We start from the raw sequence: 22899 nt of genomic DNA on the forward strand, positions 1-22899 counted from the left end.
CTCCCATCACCTCCATGTGCTCACCAACCTGGAGGCTCTAGGAACTACCTTCTTTAAGGTTCTCATCGAGGCGCCATTACGTAGGCATGACTGGTTAAATCATTGACCATCCGTGCGATTCCAGCCTCCTGCCCAGCCCCTCCCCTCCCTGGAGGTTGTGAGGGGCAGTACTGGAAATCCCACCCTCTGATCCCTTGGTTGGTTGCCCTGGCAACTGGGCCTTTCATTTAGGTTACCTAAAGGCAGTCCAAAATTCTCCTCATTAACATAACAAAAGACACCTTTGTTGTTCTTATCACAGGAAATTCCAAGGGTTTTAAAAAGAGGGTCCTGGATCAAAGACCAAATACAGTAGACCTTTGTATCTTGGGTTCCACATCTGAGGATTCAACAAATTGTGGATCAAAAATATTTGTGGGGGAAAGAAAAAATTCCAGGAAGTTTCAAAAACCAAAACTTGAATGTTCTGTGCAGTAGCAAGTATTTATTTATATAGCATTTGCATTGTATTTACAACTACTTCTAAGGCATTTACATTGTATTAGGCATTATAAGTAATTGCAAAGAACATTAAAAACAGAAATCACAATTAAATAGAGTCAGGAGACCAAAAGGACTCACTCTCGGGCAGAGCCCAAGGGGAAGAAGAAAGACTCTTCTTTCCTGGCAAGGACTCAGCCAATGAGAAGCCACACACTCTGTTCACTACAGCCCTCCCCACTTCCTTTCCCCTCTGTCAAAGCCTCTCCTTCCCTTGCCCTGCGGGAATGTGCATGCGGCTTGCTGTGATTATAGACCCAGAATATCTAGTTTCTGAATAAACCTATCTTTGCAGAAGAAATATCTGAGTCTATTTGTTTCAGGTCAGCATAATCTAGAGATGATTAAGCCTGTATGGGAGGATTGCATAGGCTATATGCAAATCCTACACCGTTTTTGGTAAGGGACTTAGACATGCATGATTTGTGATGTCCAAGGAGGATCCTGCAATCAATCCCCTGCAGGTGATGAGGGATTACTATATAAAATCAATGTCACAGGATCTCAAAGCAACCAGTAAGAAAACATTGGCCAACTTTGGCTGATTTCAGGAAAGACTCAATGAGTACTTCAAGCGAGTGGCTCTTGTAAGATCATGAACAACAAAATGGAGTCACTTACATCAAAGGGACCTAACACGGCGCTGGGGGGGCCATTAAGGAATTGGAACTTACACACATCCACCCCTGAATGCAACGTAAACTCTTGACCTGGTCATCCTGAGACACCTGGAACTTGTCTTCTCTACTCCCTAGAAACCACAGCTTAACAACCAATCTCCTGCTGGCAAGTGGTCGAATCTGTGCCAGCACCAACTGCATTTCTATAAAGGTAACCCAGGTGATTTCTCTGGGACGTCTGTCTATTGCCTGTATGAACCTGCCATTTTCCATTTCCCTCAAAGCACATTTGAGTTGCTGCTCTAATTAGTGCCTCTAAAATTGCCATTCTTAAGACTGCAAGCAAGCTCTTTTTCTTATTTGCAGCCTTCTGCGTGTCTTGGTTGACGTTCTTAAAGGGTGGTACCCAAGGAGACAGGATTTGCAACGCCTGCTTTCCCTAATTCCATCTCAGAACTACTGAATCAGACACTTGAGGATGAGAACCCAACAGTCTGTGTTCAACAAACCCGCCGGGTGATTCCCTTCCCGATAAAGTTTGAGAATCATTGCTCTAAGCCACTCTCTCAAGAAAGGCTCAGGAAATGACAAGGATGTCTGCTTGAAATCTTTCATGACATGGTGATGCCTGCTGTCCATGAAAAATGGAATAGCAGGTTGACGCGATGTAATGGGCTTGTTAGGTCGGTCTGTTTCTCAGTAGCAGAGAGGTTATGAGTTACGTAAGTTATTTGATATATATTAAATCAGATTTTTCTTTTTTTCTAAAAGGTCTTTAAGAGATTATCTAAGTCCGTGCTGCTTTAAGAGCAATTCCTGGACCAAGAGCAGTAGCATTACCTGGGAGTTTATTAGAAATGCAAATCTCAGGCTTTTACCCAGAACTACTGAATCAAGAGTCTGCATTTTAACTAGAAACTATATGATTCTTATACACATTAAAGTTTGTGACCAGTTGTCCAAATTCATCCTCTGCTCTAAAGTCATTCAAGGATTTATGGAAGAAGCCACTAAAAAATAACAAAAAAAGAAGTTACTCATCCTGAAAAAAATAAGACACCTTAGATCTTCCAGAAACTAGTCTCTCCCATCATCTGTGTGGCATCTTAATGATTACGCAAAAATTATTGATTTGCGTCCTTTCCAAATCCCTTGAAGTCTATAAATAAGAGTTAATATTTACTGAATTTTGCTATGTTCTGAATATTTCTTTACATGAATTAACTGATAAAAATCTTTGGACCAACATTCTGGGTTGGGATTAATATTCCATTTCACAGGCAAGAAATTGAGGTGAAAAAAAAGAAACCTGTTCACAGTTACTTATCCTGTAAATGACCGAGAAATTATTCAGACCCAGACATGCTGGTGCCATCTTGCTTCATCAACATGAAGTTCTCTAATAAGGTCAATTAATACTTCCAAACGTGGCATCCGATGACGAGAGGTATTGTTGCTGATCATGGTTTTTAACCATGGGGTGGAGGAGGAAGGGAGATGAGAGAGGCCCTGTGTATACTTTAGCTTTGAAAGCTAATGACAGTTAAATACATGGATATATCCCTGTGGCTCAAACCCCAAAGAAATACCTGGACTTCCAAGTAGCATAAAAGTCTAAAGTTAGTTTACTGTGGGTGAAAAAAACTGAATTTGGACATTAGGTGGGAACTAAAGTCATTCTAAAGAAATAGTTTATTTGTTTTTATTATTCTTCATATCATTAACTTACAACACACATGCCTGTTGGCTAAAGAAGTCTAAAGACTTTGCAACTAGTGAAAAACAAGATCCTGAAGGAATGATTTTTTAAGAGGAAAAACACACATTTATAAGTGAGGGTCTATGAATTTGATGGACTACAAATTCACCATGGAGCCGGTTTAATCCAGAAAATACAAAATACTGGACTATGTAGGGGCTGTTATAAATATGAATACCGAGTTGAGAAATGATGTTGAATGTTCCTTGGAAAACCAGCAGACTTTTTTTTTTTTTTTTTTAGCACCTGGACTGAATTTGAAGGAAACTGGACTTGAATTAGAGTTTTGTGTAGGAACCAAGAAAAAGTCAGTGGTTTTGGCTAGATGAAGTGATTTATTTGAAGCCAAAACTTAACATAAAGCTCCTGGAAGACTGACCTATATGAGTTGGCTATAAGAGAAAGTGGTGTGTGTGTGTGTGTGTGTGTGCACGTGTGAACGGATGAGAGATAAAGAGAGAGAGAGGTTTTTGCAATGAAAATGCCTTTCACAATTCCCTTAGCTCACTCTAATTTACAAAGAGAGTCTGCATTCTTCCTTTCCCAGACAGCCAGTGGTCAGACGACATTAGAAATTAAAGCAAGAGTCTACTGAAGTGAGTTGGTGCCTCTATTAATCCATTTTGCACCATCTTTAAATAATTTTGCAGAAAAATAGGTGTAAAATTTTATGCACGTTAGAAAAAAAATACATAAAACCATGTATTCGGCACCTCTACACCTAACTGGGTGTGTTTAAAGAACTTTCTATAAAAGTACTCACTCATGGTGTGCTATTTTTAGATCGAGACCCTTCACTGGGAATAGACAGTTGAAATATTGTGAGGCAAGATGAGCCACCACCAAATTAATAATCTGTCCGTGGAATGGAGACCAAGAAGATGAATAAGACAGTCCTACTTTCAAGGTAGACATTGAAGAGGAGCCCTCAGTAGACAGAAGGGTGAGAAATAAGGCTACAAAAAAGAATTAAGTTGTAGATATCGCTCCTAATCAGAAGGGCTCTTTTCTTCAGTTTCTCAAAAGATCAGACACATGTTTAGGAGTTTTTATATGAATACTTCACAAAAGCCAGGTAGTTTTGCAAATCTATTTGGGGACAAGTTTCTTTCATCCCTGTTACTCACAGACAGGGTTACCTGTATCCTCTAGTTCATTAAGAGGATAATACACATTAAGAGCAAAAATGTGTTCAAACCAATCGCCCGTTTCAGCATTGACACCATCCAAGGGTCAACCGTAAAAATTGTTTCCTACTTCTCAGGCTTTTTGAAAGTAGATCTGTAAAGAGGAAAAGTATTGGAAAATAGAAGGAGGCTGAAATGTTTTTATTCATGTGGGCAGGAGTAGTCTGGTCCTGTGAATTCCTGATTCTCTTGCTCAAATACTTGAATAGAAAAATTCCAGCTTAAGTGGAAACACAAATGAGTGAGGCTCTTTAAATAGGGAAGCTATATTATTAGGAGGGTTCTGATAAGGGGGCAAAAAAAACCCACAATGGTGTTCAGAAAACAGTGCTGGCTTAGAGATGTAATAGACTTTGGTTCATCCATCCATCCATCCATCCATCCATTCACTCACCCGTTTTTGAGCAGCTAATGGGTACCAACCGTGTCTTCAGGCAGTGGGGCGAAGCAGGCCACCCTAAGGGCTGCATGGTATTCAGTCGTGCCTCTCTGAGCACAGACGTTTCTCATTCCCTGAGAGGTGTGAGCTAAAAGCAGCTCGGGGACCTACAGCCAGTGACTGCGCTTTTCCCACATGTGGATTAGAGCAGTGGTTCCCAAACTTGCTTGAAAATCAGAACCACCTGCATGATTTTTTTCCTAAACAAAGACAAATTTCTGAGCTTCACCCCAGATCTACTGAATTAGAAAAATTGAAGTCCAGGTCAAATATCTATATTTTAAGCAAATCTCTAGATATTTCTGAGGATTAACAGGTTGGAGAGCCAAGAATTCCATGTCCATCTTCTCAGTACTTTGGGGTTGTCTTTGTGATGATCAGTTTCTTCATTAATAGTGGAAAAAATAGCGCTCCTAATACAGTTGGGAAACCAGCTGTCTTTAGTGAAGGATCACTATGGAAGCTCCTTAAAATCTGTACAGAAAAACATACAGAACATACAGATGTTTTTGTAAAACATCAGAAAATGAAGCCCTGTGGTCCAGTCCTGAATCCGGTGCCAAAAACAATGGTATTCAAAGGCAGGGCAATTAAAATGTATCAAATATTTGCTATATAACAGGCACTTTATACACGCGATCTCAATCAGGCTCTCTGGATGAATACAGTGTCTCTGGCAAGCCCTAAGAGAGGTACAGCAGAGACCCCTTGGATTCTAGAGCAAGGCTGTGCCATCTGCAAGAGAACCCATTTGCCATTTGAAATATAGCTCCTAAGACAGAGATGTGGATAGAAGTCAGGACTGATGGGCAGTGGTAGATGGCTTCAGCACAAGGATGGAAAGAGCATCCTTGTAGACAAGGGAATGAGGTGAAGAGGGGAGTGGAAGGACCATGGCTAGAGGCATAGAGTAGGCGGAGCTTTCTGTCTCAGGTTAATATCCGGCAGAGAGTATCCATCACAGAACAGACCCTCAGTGACCAGAGAAGCTGGTGACCTACCCGGTGGAGGACAACCACGCCCTCTTCCGCCACCCAATGCCTGTCTGCTCACTGGGTGTGAAGAGGAGTAGTTGTGTGGGCAAGATGGCAGCCAGGCCTGGGCACCCAGACTGGACTCCCCCTCCCAGGCTCCCCACAGACTGGCAGCCCATGCTGAGCGCCACCCCCCCCCCCAACAACAGCAGAGACCTGGACGGAGACCGCAGTTTGGCAGGTTGGTGGCAGACTGATGGTACCATGACCCTCCCGTCCCGAGGGAGGCAGCGATGCATCCCTGCTGGCATTTACCCCGACTCTGGGTGTGGGTTTGCCTTTCTTCCTTACCATCCAAATACCTCCCCCACTGCCTAACCTATCTGTGCAGATGCAGCCTGCCAGTGCTTCACCTTGGACCTTACACCTCCTCCATCCCTCCCCAGAGCTTTTCTGCCGCTGCAGCATGCCCTGCACGCTGGGCTCCACTCAGCTTTTATGGACACACTGTACACAATTTCCAGGGAATCAAGGTTCATGGGACTGCCCCTGAGAAGCAGGAGGCGGAATCCTGACAAAAGTGTCTTTCCTGTTCTTCTGCCACAAAGATCGTCCTGAGATACATTTCTCCAGGCACCTTGGAAGGTCCCAAAAGGAACAGGGCAACTTGGAGGAGCTGGAGTGATAATGTGGGTTCATTACTCTCAACTTCATTGGACAGAGTCTTAAAGATATGGGCTCAGGAAAACACTGGCTAGTTTGCCAGCAGAGGTCAGAGCGATTAAAATGAGGACTCTACAATGGGAACACTGACTTTCCTAGGCCCCAAAGAGTGAGAGATAAGACCGAAAAAGATCTCCAGTATTGAAAAGCCCAGCATTTCTGAGTTAAACAAATTGACTCAACTATGCAGCAAAAATCAGATTAAGGGTATTGCATTTGAACTTGAGTCAATTGTTTAGATTAGCTTAAATCATTGCATTAGAGAGAGAGCAGCATGGGGCTGAGGAAGCAAGGACATGGGCAGACTTGGGAACTCAGTCAAGAACACATTTTTTTTTTTTTTATTGTGGATACTGGCACATGTAACTGACTAAAGGCAAGTAGATTAAAAACTTAACACCTTTTTAAGAGACGATGTCGCCAAGGAAGCCACCGGTCTGCTTGCAAAAAATCTGTGACTGCTAAACTGTCAGACTGTGTGAGGATACAGTCTAGGAGAGCACCAGGTTCCCCAAAAAGAGCATCCTTCATCCAGCCTAGTTCAGACAAGGCTCTGGGGGAAGATGGATGAGGAAGAACCTTCCAGAGGGCATGATGACTGCCACAGAGGGGGTCCTTCCCATTTATCTGAGGAAATCCACACTGTCAGAGAGGCTTCAAACACCTGCCAGGCAGATCTCATTACTGGGTGCTCTGACGCTTCCATTTTTTTCCTTATTTTGAAAGGGAGATTTTATGCCACCCCTGTTAATATATAGATGTGGGCACGCGTGCCTGTGCGTGCGCGTGGGTTTGTTATTTGTGTTGGGGGTGGGTGGCAGGGAATAACTAGCATTTGTAGTTCATGGGCTGCCTGACCATTGCACGGTGCTATGACATCCAGATTGAACATGGTATCCTGGTCTTTGAGCTTGGATGCAAATTTGGGAAACTGTGGGTCTTCTCCCTTGGGGAAAGGGTAAGTATGTTTTCTGTGTGGACAGAAGAGGGAAAGAAACATTTGGTAAAAGGAAGGGTGAACTGTGGCAGGGTTCTTGTCAATTCGTCACCATACTTTGCTTCTGGCAGAGAGCTGTACTCCAGTTTCTAGCCTCTCTTGCAGACAAGGGTGGTCATGTGACTGAGTCGTGGTCAGTGGGAGGCGGGTGTGGGGGGCGTTCACTCCTTCCACTACCAAACTATAAAATGCCCCTTTGTGTCCACATGACATTCTGTATTCTGTCTTACCCTGAGTGGAGTGGAGTGGAGAGGACTTTGAAGTCCACCCTAAGGCAGAGACACGTGATGAGAAGAGGCTCCTGCTCCAAATGACCATTCCTTACACTGATTGGAATTTTTGTTATCAAAGAACAGATGCCCGCGGTGTGAAGCCACTGAGGTGTGGAACTTGTCAGTCATATCAGCTAGCACAATCCTAAAATCCAAAAGAAATTGTCAAGGAGAGGGGCAGATCATCAAGTCTGAAGCTTAGAAACGAGATCTGCCCTAAAGATAGTAAATGAACATAAGGGAGGATGATGAAGCAGCCATGCATGAGAGCGCTGAGGGGAAGATTCTGGCGTTAACTCTGGTAGAAAGCCTCCATCTGAACCTTGAGCACCACAAATACTAATTGGCCAATTGGATAAGCCCACAAGGTAAACAAGAAGAAGTACCATAGAATTAAGAGCCAAGAGTGATTTAAAAAATATATCAAGAAAGAGCGTTAAACTTTTGTTGAAGGCAGCTTAAAATTCTAGTAGAACAAGGAACTTCCAGAATCCCTGACATCGATGAGGCTGGTAAACCGTGGGAACGCCCTTTTCGTGAGGACCAGCCTGGATTCCATAGATCTGTGTGTGAGGGATGAAGATACCCAGGCAGCTCTTGGGAAATTTGACTGTGAAGAAGACGAGATAGGCTGTTAAGTGGCAAGATTTTTTTTCCCTTCTCATACAAATGGGGATCCTTAAGAATGCTGAGAAATGGATAGAGTACTTCTACTTCTCGTAGAACGGCAAACTGTCACCATGGCCAATCGCTCTTCCACAAGAGAGTGACTAAGAAGTACTGAATGATTTCAAAGGTAATCTTCCAATGGAGAAAAAGCACTCACTAAAATCCAACATTTGTTTATTTTTTTTTTGAAAGGGATTTGCAGTCTAGGAAGAGAATCTCTTTATTCTGACACAAAGAATCTGCAGAATGCTTCCAATGAATGTCATACTTAATGGTGAAATAGTGAAAGAATTCCCTGTAAGATCAGGAACAAGACCGGCAGGTACACAACCATCATTAATAGTTAACGTTCTCCTGTGGATCCTATACGTGGAATGGGGGAGACAAAGAAAGACAGGACCTTCCCACCCGCTGCCCCTCCAGTAACCGTAAGTCTGTTTTCTATGGGAGTTCAAGATTTGCAGACACTAACTACTGTATATGAAACAGATAAACAGCAAGCTTCTACTGTCTAGCACAGGGAACTATATTCAACATCTTATCGTAAGCTAAAATGAAAAAAAATGTGAAAAGGAATCTACGTGTGTGCATGTATGATGCTGTACACCAGAAAATGACACAACATTGGAGACTGACTATACTTCAATTAAAAAAAAAAGGAAAAGTATATGCATTAAACAGAGACAACAAAGCTATAATTACTGAAGAGCATATGATTATCTACATGAAAAACAGAAAAGAATTCAAGACATTGTTAAAATTTGTGTATTTAACATGCTGCTGTATGCAAATTCATATATAAAAACCAACTGAATTTCTGTAGTCCTACTACAAAGAGTTTGAAAATAAAATCCTATGAAGGTATAACTTGCAATTAGCCATTGCAGTATTTAGAAATCCCTGGAAATAACTGTAGCCAAATCTACAAGAAAGATATCATTGAGAAGTAATAGTAAGAAAAATATTAGTAAGAAATGTAAGTAAGAAAAATATTATTGAGAAGTTTTTTTTTTTCTTGAGAAAATAATGAAAACTTGTTGAAAGACATCAAAAGAAAATCTCCATGTATTGGAAGTCTTAATATCATTAAAATAATAAGGCAGCAGGTTTCTGGCAGCAGCTCCCATATGCCCCATTGGACTTCATTTACAAAACACAAAATCAAAGATAGAAGTATTGAGGATTTCAACACAGTGGCTGCAAACACGAAATGCCACGCTCAGGGCTCGTCTGAGGCAGAGCACTGGCCACACACCCACGAAGCTGGCCCTGCTGATACCCAGGTCCTGCCTCCCTATAATGTAATTTTATTAGTTTATTGGACATCAGAAATTTTAACCTCTTGGTGATTCTCATCTTCAGTAAAGATTGAAAATCACTTCCCTAGAGAATATCAGGCATCTTTATATACACAGTGATGTATCATGCACGCATGGACCACGGTATGGTGGGTTACCTTCGAGCTGGGGTGGAAGGAATGTGATGGGGAGGGGCACTTAAAACACTTAAAAACTAATGGCAGAACTGTGGAAAACAGTATGGAGATTCCTTAAAAGACTAGGAATAGACTTACCATGTGACCCAGGAATCCCGCTCCTGGGCTTGTATCCAGAAGGAAATCTACTTCAGGATGACACCTGCACCCCAATGTTCATAGCAGCACTATTTACAATAGCCAAGACATGGAAACAGCCTACATGTCCATCAACGGATGACTGGATAAAGAAGATGTGGTATATTTATACAATGGAATACTACTCAGCCATAAAACCCAACAATATATCGCCATTTGCAGCAACATGGATGCTCCTGGAGAATGTCATTCTAAGTGAAGTAAGCCAGAAAGAGAAAGAAAAATACCATATGAGATCGCTCATATGCGGAATCTAAAAAAAAAAGCAAAGCATAAATACAAAACAGAAATAGACTCACAGACATAAAATACAAACTTGTGGTTGCCAAGGGGGCGGGGGGTGGGAAGAGATAGACTGGGATTTCAAATTTGTAGAATAGATAGACAAGATTATACTGTACAGCAGAGGGAAATATACACAAGATCTTACGGTAGCTCACAGAGAAAAAAATGTGACAATGAATATATATATGTTCATGTATAACTGAAAAATTGTTCTCTACACTGGAATTTGACACAACATTGTAAAATGATTATAAATCAGTAAAAAATGTTAAAACAAAAAACTAACGGCAGAGTTCTGTATCTTAAACTGAATGTTCGACATCTTTATTCTTCATAGTTATTTTCTTTGGCAACTATCAATCCCTTTAAAAATCTTTTAAGACGGCAATGGAAATCATCCTGTTCGGGAAGAATGGATAAATATTCAAGACCCAGTTAAAAAATTTTTCCCCTTACATAACCCAGATAACACGTCGCTAGGTGCAGATCTGAGCCTGGGACTATGATCTACCAGGTCATCTCTTTTCCATAGGAGACTACGGATTCAGGCAACAGTGATATTTGAATTCTTTCCATTTCTGTGGTCTTAGCCAATCTCTCTGTCTCTCTCCCACTTCTTTCGTCCCTCTCCATCCCAACTGTCTCCAATTCGCTCTGTGTTGCAAGACACTGGAAAGAAGGGAGGCTGGGTGGCAGCGGAGCTTTTCAGTCAAATGCAGATTGGTGGCTGAGGACCAGTGCGGTCCTGCAGGCGGGAACTGACGTGGGCTCTTCGGTATGTTTTCAAAACCCAGATCTGAGACCAGAAAGAAGAGGTCTTCCTGAGAGGGCTGGGGAGAGCCCTGAACAGACACAAGCTCGCTGTCTTTACTGTTTCACAGGTGGGAGGACACGATGGGATGCTCTGGGCCAGCCTGGGCTGGGATCCTGCACCCGCCATGCCCAGAACCTGGAGGCTGAGCTGGTCATCTCACCTCTCAGCCCCCTCACCTCCCGGGTGACAATCCGGAAATCATAGCATCGAGCTCATGGGATGATTAACATGAGATGAGAAACATGAACAAAAGTAAGCACTCAATAACTTCTAGCTACTCTGTAATTACTTATAATTATTATTAAGACTCTGACCTGGATACATCAACTCAGGCTACTTCCAGACAAATTCAGGTTTCAAGCAAGTGCTTTGCAAACTTCCCAGAGTAACACATCAGGGAGTCATGACGTCCACTTTGTAGGTTGTGATCAGTGTTGGGCAAGAAATATAGGGGGAGGGTATGGCTCAGTGGTAGAGCAAATGCTTAGCATGCACAAGGTCCTGGGTTTAATTCCCAGTACCTCCATTAAAATAAATAATAACAAATGAGTTGATAAATAAATCTAATTACCTCCCCTCACCAAAAAAAAAAAAAAAGAGAAAAAAATGGAATGGAATCATGATAATTTTTTAAAAATGGAAGACATTGCATGTAAACATCTGATGTAAAATGCATTGCTTGCTGTGGTCTGAGGGCAGGGGAGTTTGAAAAACAATGCTTCTAAGCCAAACACATGTGACTAGTGGGAAACTCTCCCCAGCTGTCCAGTATGTTCGACTCAGTTCTGCCCCCTTCAGGTAAAGTGAGCAGAAGCTGAAGGCTTTGGAAACCAGCTCTAATAATGGCTACTTAAAAAAAAAAATTTTTTTTATTGAGGTATAGTCGATTTACACAGCAAAGTGATTCCATTTTATATGTGTATATATATATATATTCTTTTTAAGAATATTTTCCATTATAAGTTATTACAAGCTATCAAATATATTTCCCTGTGCTATACAGTAGGTCCCTGTTGTTCCTCTATTTTATATATAGTAGTGGTATGTGTTAATTGGATAATATATGTTTTTGAGAATGTGTGAGCCTACGAACTGGGGCGACATGAGAGGTCAGGGGCAATGAGAGAGAGTCCAGTCAAAAGTCTCCGTGTGCTACGACTCCCCAAGTACACGGGGCAGGGGATGAGAGTGTGTTAGGACTAGCCAGCCCTAAGGATTTGGCTTGTGTCTTTGTGCTAAACGTTTCCCGTTAATTCAGTGACCCAGAACTGCGACGGAAGGCCTGTCAAGTTCCTTTAATTCTGTAAACCTGTCCCTTAAAATTCCTACTTTTAGTGGATCAGGTTTGAAGCAAAACCCTCATAATGTTTAGTCTTACTAAGAGAGTGAAGAAAAGAGAAATCAGTTTGAATTTTCATTTTCCTAAAACCTTACGTAGTATGTCAATGTTTATGGATTTGGGGGTCCGTTTCTACCATCTCTCCATGAATAGATATATTTTTTGCTCTGCACGGGATAGAGTAGCCAGATACAATGAAAGCAAAACATAACGATAATTAAAACCATGTGGGAGGAATCAGAATTAGGTTGCTTGGTATGGCATTCTTAGGGAATTTATGCCCACAAAACTGAGTTATCACTAGTTTGCAGGAACTACTTTTTTTTTTCTAGATACCATTAAATATGGAGAAACCACTTATAAATAATCATGATAACATAATTGCATATATGGCTGTTGGCTTAAGTTACTTTGGTATTTCCTTCTGTAACATTATGAGCCATTCCTTATAAATACCTTTACTTCCAACAGAATTAGCCACCTAATAATAATCAGAGAGGAAGATTATTTAGAAATTACCACTCAGCATAAATAATGCTGGAATTTTCCTCTTTGTATTATGATTTCTACTGAAATCTGTCTGTAGTGCTAATTATAGAAACTGTAGAAATCCCACAGAGAGCTCTGCTGGAATCAAAACCATGCACTCTGGGTTGTATGTCTATGACCGAATACATAGCAAATCACAATTAAAAATTTTTTTTAATTGAAGTACTGTCAGTTACAATGTGTCCATTTCTGGTGTACAGCACAAAGTCCCAGTCATGCATATACCCACATATATTTGTTTTCATATTTTTTCCATTAAAAGTTATTACAATATTGAACATAGTTCCCCATGCTCTACAGCAGAAACTTTTTTTTAAATCTATTTTTATATATAGTGGCTAATAAGCAGATCACAATTTTGATCATGTTGGCTAATGTGTTATCTCTTTAGTATCTTAAAAGAAAAACAGAAAATAATTAAAAATGTGTCTATGTGTTTATAGTTAGACAGATATAAATATAGATATAAAGATACATGCATATCTGTATGTGTCAAAATTTGCATAAATATTAAGTTTTTTTTGCAATAGAAATGGTAAATATCTATTATTCCCTCCTGGAAATGGCGCTTATGAGTTTGACGGTTACGATGAAGGGCCCAGGGGCCAGAGGTGTTTTGGGACTTGGCTGCAGGGACTCTCCCTGAAGGTGGGTGATGGAGATGTCATGAATGGTACGATTACATCATCAGGTTCTTTCTGTAAGACTCACAGACAAATCCTTCTCAACTACTTGTCCACTTTGAGACTGGACAAATGATTTAAGTTCCTAAATCTCAGTGTTCTTATCCTTAAAACAGAGTGAATGAAAGCTTTAGAAAATGTGTTTTCCATCCTCTCACTACAGGTAGATCAGTAGACATATTAAAGACCAAGGGGAGACAACCAAATCCAACTAAACCCAAGGGTAACTATGCTTCACTGAGGTTAGGACAGCCAGCTAGCAGGTTGTTAATGACCCCAATGAATCCAGCTTTGAACATACACATCCTTGACGTCCCTTCTCACAGTGACTCTGAACTTGGCCATGTGACTTGCTCTGTCCAATGGAGCATTAGCGAGCACAGCAGGAGCAGAGGTTGGATAGTACTTGTTCATGGCACTTAGCTGCTATGGATGCCAGCACCACCACGAACAAGGTCCAGAATCTACTGCCAAAGGGGTCACATGGAGGAGAACCATGCCGTGCCTGCCAACCGTGCTTGCTAAACACCACCTCGGACAGTCCGGCCTCAGTCTAGCCACCAGATGACTGTAGCCATGTGAGTCACCCCAAACAAGACTATCAGAAGGACCCACCCAACTGGGCCAAGCCCAGTGAGAAGAACTGTGAGCAAATAAGTGGTTATTTCAAGCCACTGAGTTTTGGGTTGGTGTGTTACTTGCAACAGATACCTGATACATTCAGTTATCTGCTAGGATAAAACTTTTACACAGTGAAACTTGAAATTAATAAGTGATAACTAGGAGTGACCAATCATCTAAATTAAAAACATGTACCACTTGCAGATAAATGAGTAAAATGGTCAAGATATCATCAGAAAATAGAAAATGGAACAGCAAACATAAAGTTGTCTTTGCAAACAAATTTTCCATGCTGGATTACTACTTTGTGCTGTATAGATAAAAAGAAGAAATATATATATATATATATATATAAATATATATAAAATATATAAAATATATAATTTTGGGGGGTAACTTACTGAAACATGATTTTCTATGAAGCATATGCTGGAAAATCTTGCACAAAGATTCTTCACTTTGGGTAGTGGTCCTACAGGTGCACCGCACTTGGAGGACTGTCCCAAGAGTACCAATGTAAGCTGCTTTGCAGTCATCACTTCCGGAGCAAGTGAGGTCCTGCTTGCTTAAAGTACTGATGCAGACCTCATCCTCATGGCATCTTCTAGTCACGTGCGGCCAGCACTTTGCCTGAAATGGTCCATAGCGCCTCCTAGAAAGAGTCAAGAAACGAATTAGTCTCTGAAAGTATTATTTCACATTAACACATGGTGCTGCCTCGCCTAATGGAAGATCGACGTGAAACAAGATGCTTTCTCAATCCTTCAAAACATAGCTGAGAACTAAGTTAGCACCTTCAAACGTCACACTAGAGAGCTTGGAAGAAAAAGGAGAGAAACCATATGAATTATTTTCCTTCTGTGATGAAAGACAGAGGCTGGGGGAATTCCCTGGATGAATATGCCTTCATTACTAATTTTATTTCAGTGGGTGATGATTTGCAGTGCAAACTACTTGGGAGATTTATTAGCAATAATTTTTGACGCAGACTGTGGTTTTGAGATTTGCGTTTGGCTATTGTCTCACACCAAGTGATCTCAGGAAAGATTCTTGACCTTTCAAGACGGCTTTCCCACAGGATGGGAGGTACTGCACTCTTTCTCAACATTTCTCAGCTGACTAGTGAGAATTAACAAAATGCTCTGAGGGTATCTGGCAGCGTGAGCTAATGCAAAGCAAAGCATGAGTTTAGTTAATGGCTGAGATAATCCATTAGAACCACATCCATTCATAACTTTTCTACATATTTCATTCTTGCCGTACTAAATTTAAATAACAGTCTGGGTAATGTACAATAACTTTATATTTGAAACGTTCACAGTAAGAAGATATCTACGCAGTGGAACCAAAGATATTAATCTTCTTCTTTAATATTTATCGCCTATAATGACTTTTTGCCCTTTCTTGAATAGGGCAAAAACATGCATGAAAACTCTCTGAGTACCTGTCATTTGTCCTGAGTTTATTTGCCCTCGTGATGTTACCCTGCTTAAATCCATACATCATGTTATTTTCAATAATCTTGTGTTTTAAGTCATTTTAAAGACATCAGTTTTTAAACATAATGGCAAAAAATGAACATATCTTAAAATGTATATTTAAGAAATATTTCTCTAAATCAACCTTTATTCAAAAAGTTATATTTAAGAAACTACTACAAATGTTTTGAGCATATAATTCTGAATCCAGAAGAACAAATATTAAAAATTTAATGCAATTATGGCTGTTTATGAGATGTTATCTAAATGTACATATTGAAAGGATTGATGGTCATTTATGAGGTTGATAAGTGTTATTTATTTGTTCTTAAATATGTGTTTTACAAAGTTTAAGTTGCATGATTTATCTACTCATAGAAGTTATTTCATTCAGAAAATTAGTTGTTCAACACCCATTTATGATAAAAACTCTCGCCAAAGTGGGTATAGAGGGAACATATCTCAACATAATAAAAGCTATATATGAAAAACCTACAGCCAGCACAGTACTCAATGGTGAAAAACTCAAAAACTTCCCAATAAAATCAGGGACAAGACAAGGATGCCCACTATCACCACTCCTATTCAACATAGTCCTGGAAGTCCTAGCCGCAGCAATCAGGCAAGAGAGAGAAATAAAAGGGATCCAAATTGGAAAAGAAGAGGTAAAAGTGTCACTACATGCCGATGACATGTTACTATATATAGAAAACGCTAAAAGGTCCACACAAAAACTATTAGAGCTGATCGAAGAATTCAGCAAGGTAGTAGGTTACAAGATTAATGTTCAAAAGTCAGTGGCATTTCTTTACACTAACGATGAATCAACAGAAAAAGAAAGTAAAGAAACAATCCCCTTTAAAATAGCATCCAAAGTAATAAAATATCTGGGAATAAATCTAACCAAGGAGGTGAAAGAATTATACACAGAAAACTATAACCATTGATGAAGGAAATTAAAGAAGACTTTAAAAAATGGAAAGATATCCCATGCTCTTGGATTGGAAGAATCAATATTGTTAAAATGGTCACACTGCCCAAGGTGATCTACAGATTTAATACAATCCCTATCAAATTACCCAGGACATATTTCACAGAACTAGAGCAAATCATAATAAAATTTATATGGAACTATCAAAAACCTAGAATTGCCAAAGCATTACTGAAGAGAAAGAAAGAGGCTGGAGGAATAACTCTCCCAGACTTCAGACAATACTATAGAGCTACAGTCATCAAGACAGCATGGTATTGGTACCAAAACAGACATATGGACCAATGGAACAGAATAGAGAGCCCAGAAATGAACCCACAAACTTTTGGTCAACTCATCTTCGACAAAGGAGGCAAGAATATACAATGGAATAAAGACAGTCTCGTCAGCAAATGGTGTTGGGAAAACTGGACAGCAGCATGTAAAACAATGAAGCTAGAACACTCCCTTACACCATACACAAAAATCAACTCAAAATGGATCAAAGACTTAAACATAAGACAAGATACAATAAATCTCCTAGAGGAAAACATAGGCAAAACATTATCTGACATATATCTCAAAAATTTTCTCCTAGAAGAGTCTACCCAAGCAATAGAAATAAAAGCAAGAATAAACAAATGGGACCTAATGAAACTTACAAGCCTCTGCACAGCAAAGGACACCATAAGTAAAACAAAAAGACAACCTATGGAATGGGAGAAAATTTTTGCAGATGAAACCGACAAAGGCTTGATCTCCAGATATATAAGCAGCTCATACAACTCAATAAGAAAAAAAAAACAACCCAATCCAAAAATGGGCAGAAGACCTAAACAAGCAATTCTCCAAGGAAGACATACAAATGATCAAAAGGCACATGAAAAAATGCTCAGTATCACTAATTATCAGAGAAATGCAAATCAAAACTACAATGAGGTATCACCTCACACCAGTCAGAATGGCCGTCATTCAAAAATCCACAAATGACAAATGCTGGAGAGGCTGTGGAGAAAGGGGAACCCTCCTACACTGCTGGTGGGAATGCAGTTTGGTGCAGCCATGGTGGAAAACAGTATGGAGATTCCTTAAAAGACTAGGAATAGACTTAATGTATGACCCAGGAATCCCACTCCTGGGCATATATCCAGAAGGAACCCTACTTCAGGATGACACCTGCACCCCAATGTTCATAGCAGCACTATTTACAATAGCCAAAACATGGAAACAGCCTAAATGTCCATGAACAGATGACTAGATAAAGAAGAGGTGGTATATTTATACAATGGAATACTACTCAGCCATAAAAATGACAACATAATGCCATTTGCAGCAACATGGATGCTCCTGGAGAATGTCATTCTAAGTGAAGTAAGCCAGAAAGAGAAAGAAAAATACCATATGAGATCGCTTATATGTGGAATCTAAAAAACAAAAACAAAAACAAACAAACAAACAAAAAACAAAGTGTAAATACAAAACAGAAATAGACTCATATACATAGAATACAAACTTGTGGTTGCCAAGGGGACGGGGGGTGGGAAGGGATAGACAGGATATCAAAATTGTAGAATAGATAAACAAGATTACACTGTATAGCACAGGGAAATATACACAAAATGTTATGATAAATCACAGAGAAAAAAATGTGACAATGAGTGTGTATATGTCCATGAATGACTGAAAAATTGTGCTGAACACTGGAATTTGACACAACATTGTAAAATGATTATAAATCAATAAAAAATGTTTAAAAAAGAAAATTAGTTGTGAAATTTTACAAAAATGATGAACTGAAGAATATTTAATTTTTTTGATGATCTATCTGTTCTTTTATTTTTTTTAACTTTTTTTAACATATAAAGTATGTTGGTATATTAGTTACCTAAATTATTTGTAAAACATTAAATATGGCAGAAAAGTTTGCATTATAGAAATGTTGTTTTATGTTTGAAATGTTTTGATGGCTAGCTATTTCATTATCCCTGTTCTCTTGATATACTGCAACCTTTTCTTCTGGTTTATTATTTGAATTATAAAGTACTTTAAAGAGTAATTTTTTAAATACAGTTGATTATTTGGTTTTTAGTTTTGCTATAAATTTCTGGTTCCATTATAAAATGTAAGAGAATGTGGTCTGTGTACTTCTGCACACAGAATATATTATATTTGCCTCTGTGACCTAATATACAATTAAACTTTGTGATTATTCCCCAGCACTTAAAATAAACATGTGTATTATGAAGTTTGCTTTTATAAAGTATGTAAGATTTCTTCTAAGCAAATACTTTTTTTCACTACATTCTTGAGTTCATACATATGAACATATAATGTTTTGTAATTTCCCATAAACCCTTCAACATTTCTAATTGGCAAGACATAATCTCACCTCCCTGTATTGGACAAAATTAAAATGGCAACTGGCTTTTCTAGCACCTTCTCTGGCCTTTTCAAATAAACAGAGGAGTCTCAAAACCTCTCACAAATTGAAGAATCTGGTACAGGGATGGGAGATGTATTTTAAGATGCAAGTGTTCTGCTTTGCCCCAAATACAGGGGCTTCTACAGGGATCCTAAATGATAAAGGCTTAACATTCTCACCGAAGAAGTGGTTTTTCATTTGCAGACTTTTTTTTTCCCCATCTGAATTGCATTAACACTAATGTAATCTAAATACTGGAAATCTCCCTCAGGCAAAATCTGCTTGAGAAAAATGACAGCATTCATCTTTTCATCTTGACAACTAATGTTGTGTAATATTTCCATCACCTTTATAAAGGAGTCATTAAGGGACTCTTTGCACATGGTGGAAAGAAACAGAAGACACACTGTCCTTACTCCCCGAACCAGTATATGAAAGATAGAAATCACATAAGAAGAGACATGTGTAGGCATATCAGGACATGATAAAAGTTAAGTGAGTAGAAGATATTCGAAAGTGGAGGGAAGGAGATGACATCTGAGTGCATATCGTGTTCCAGAGCCCGCACCAAGCACTTCGGAGACGTGGTGGAACCCAGGGGTCCTTGTCGAGGAAAATCACCAACTCTCTACCCATCAGTCTGAGAAAGTGCTGATGCCGAGGTAAGGGTAATGCAAGAGCGTGTGTTTCAGAGACCACACGGGACTTCCTAAGGGCTGCACCAGCAGATCCCCTCGTTTGCCATCAAAATATTTTATTTTCCAGGGAAGCTCAGATAAGATCATGTCGTGAAAGTTGAGTACAGATAACTTCAAGATAATGAGGTGGACTATCTGGGGCCCTGGCAAGAAAAGCTGGGTGCTCATCCTTGGGGAAATCTAGCATTTTTACAGGAATTACTTTTAAAAAAAGTGTTCCCTGGTTGGTTAAAATGTTGTTTGATTTCACAGTTAGTGTAGACAGATGATAAATAGTAATATTCTCTTTGTGATATGAGAAAAATAGTATAATCAAACGTTTTTACCACATTTCATTGATTGTACAAGATACCATTATTTTATTACAACTAAAATCACTCGTTAGCAATCAAGTTATTGTCTTAATTTAACGTTTTTTTTTTTTGTCATTGAGGTTAAGACTCATTCCAAATGTGGTAAGGATATTAAAATGTGCAAAAATTTGCATCTCTGAATCAATGAAATGCAGTATTTCACTAAATAAAGATTTTTTGAGACATAAATGAGTTTGAAAAATTCAGCTTGCATTGTAAAAAATATTTTAATGATGATTTATTATTCACTCAAGAGAAACAATGTAGTAAAACCTAAAATAACTTTGCATGACAAGTTCCTCTAATAAAACTTTCTCAAGAACTTTGGCATTCTATAGGAGATGTTGAAGCAAAAAAAAAAAAAAAAAAGAAGAAGAAAAAAGAAAAAATCAAGGCTCTAGCAACCTGCTGAGATCTTTAACCTTTATTTACAGAATGTGTGTTACAAGAAAGCCGTTCTCTTTGTTGACAAATGTTGACAAGATCTGCAGCTGCTTTGCAAGTTAGGATGATTCTCCTCTAGGAGTGAAGACAGTTAAAAGACCAAAGAAAAGCCGTTTATCAAGAACCAGCCCAATGGGAAGTTGACCTCATTGACTCTCATTCGCCTGTCGGTAAAGCCAGGTGTCAAATAGGACAAATCTCGCCCTGAGCTATCCCGCTGAGCCCCTCCTTCACACTAAATGCTGATTTTGATCTTTAAATGAATTTGCTCCATGTGGAGTTTTATTCACTTAAACACCATTAAATCAAATAGTCCCTGCGGGAAGATACTAGGCAAACAAATTAATATGAATTATCTTGGGATAATTATCTCAAGAAGAAGCAGAAGATGGATCCAAGAATTGTACAATTACGGCTGGTTCTTAAGTAAAGCACCGCCAACGTGGTAGCACCCATGTTACAGATAGTTTTGATTCATCAAGCGCGTTCCGTAGTCTCATTTTCTCCTCCCTCTTCTTCCTGGGGTCTCAGGAGCCCCACTTCACTGTGGATTTCTTACCACACAACAGACTCGCCCTGTGTCTATAAGGAAGCGCATTAATGAAGACCATAGCGAGGAAAAGAGAAAGCCAGAGAACTGGGTTCCCTTTGTGGTTCCTGGGAGGAGTTACCTGCAAAGGTGAAGTCTAGTCTCAGCTAGCAGCCAGGGTGGAGGTCTTAAAACGTGGGCAGATCACTCACACCTCTGCTCAGATCCCCCCCGCCCCAGTCTCTCTCCGTTTTCTCAGAGTAGAACTCATCTCCCCTGGCTCTCCGCCTTGCACGTGTCACCCTCACTGCTTGAGGACATGCCCCACACGTTTCCTCCTCCATTTATTTGGTGTCTCTTCTTTCCAGTCTTTACCAAGACAGGTTCATTTCCTCACTTCTTCAACTCTGGCAAAATGCTCCCTAACGGGACCACCCCCATTTGTGTTGCAACTCTTTCTGCTCATTTACAACTCCCCTCATTCTACGCGTGTGTGTTCTCCAGAGTACTCATTACCTTATACTACAATACACATTTTCCTTATTTATTATATATTCATCGCTACCAGACCATTAGCTCCGCAGGGCAGGCATCTTTGTGTCTTGTACCATGATGCCTAAAATCGTAGTAGGTGCTTGGTAATTATTTTTTGAATAAGCAAACAAATGACTAGCATTGCTGCCCGGTGAGAGGCTGGGAAGAGGAGAAGGGTGCAGTCCTGACACCATGTGCGCTGGGGATGTCCAAGCTGTACTCAAGTGACCCGCTCCCTCCTCATCTCCAGCCTAAGATTCAAATGCTTTCTTTTCAAATTGGAAGAGTCGCTTTGTCCAAATCCTATAACGTCTAACAGCCTCAGTGAACCAGATCCCCCCAAAAAGCAAATAACAAAACGGGCGTACAAGCTAAGTCTGTTAAGAAATTTATTAGTCTAACTTGAATGGATGATTTTAATAATACAATTTCATGAGTACCGAATCCCGACAGACTGAATTTTTTTTTTATTCTAAAAACATGTACTGATGTTCTGCGTTTGAATTTCAAAAAGGCTACATGTGTACCAGGGATTTGAAACTGTGAACTGTCTGGCTTTGTTTACGTCAGGGTGGACGAGGGTGGGGACGCTAGCTAACGTAATGAGAGCAAGTGTTAGGGCTGGGCTGTAACAAATAAGGTGCCAAAATAAGGTAAGAAATGCGTGTTTTTGCTCACCTGCATAATTCATCATTTTGGCAGCTGTGAATTACATCGAGGCAGGTCGGGGCTGGAACTCTGCTCACCGCACATGGCTTGCTGTGAAGAGCTGCTCTGGACTGCTGACAAGGGATATCAGACTGAGCACAGTCACACAGAGCCAACATCTGGGCAATGTTAAAAGGCGCATTTTGATAGAAGAACCGTATGGCCGCCTGGCAGTGTTTCACGTTGCACGAATTTCCATTTGTTGAGCAAGCTTTCAGGTACAGGGCCAACTGTGCATTACAGAGCATGTCCCCTACACAGGTCTCTGCCACCTCCAAACAGGACCGGGCCCCTCGGGTTCCTAAAAGCAACGATATGCCCAGGGCGTGGAAAAGTAAACAAAAAGCAGGACACGGAAATCTGCAAAACACTATGAGAAATCCATGAACAAAATACAACCATGTACCCCTGGGCTGTTTTTGGCAAACTCTCCTTTCTCTTTTTCTTTTTCTCTTTCTTTCTCTCTTTCTCTCTTTCTCTCTTTCTTTCTTTCTTTCTTTCTTTCTTTCTTTCTTTCTTTCTTTCTTTCTTTCTTTCTTTCTCTCTCTCTCTCTTTCTCTCTTTCTCTCTTTCTTTCTTTCTTTTCTTCCTTCCTTCCTTCATTTCTTTCTTTCTTTCTTTCTTTCTTTCTTTCTTTCTTTCTTTCTTTCTTTCTTTCT

General features: G+C 39.9%; 1 protein-coding gene across 1 annotated transcript in view; it reads right to left on the bottom strand.

Moving 5' to 3' along the window:
• Nucleotides 1-22899, bottom strand: part of GFRAL (GDNF family receptor alpha like) — a 53073-nt gene that overhangs the window by 16922 nt on the left and 13252 nt on the right. The window contains exons 5-6 of the mRNA XM_006211550.4: nt 22211-22526; nt 14506-14756 (exon numbers count right to left, since the gene is read on the bottom strand). Coding sequence (XP_006211612.2) covers nt 14506-14756; nt 22211-22526 — 567 coding nt within the window. The remainder of the gene's footprint in view (nt 1-14505; nt 14757-22210; nt 22527-22899) is intronic.

This window comes from Vicugna pacos, chromosome 20 (genome assembly GCF_048564905.1).
Source record: "Vicugna pacos chromosome 20, VicPac4, whole genome shotgun sequence".
Taxonomy (NCBI): Eukaryota; Metazoa; Chordata; class Mammalia; order Artiodactyla; family Camelidae; genus Vicugna; species Vicugna pacos.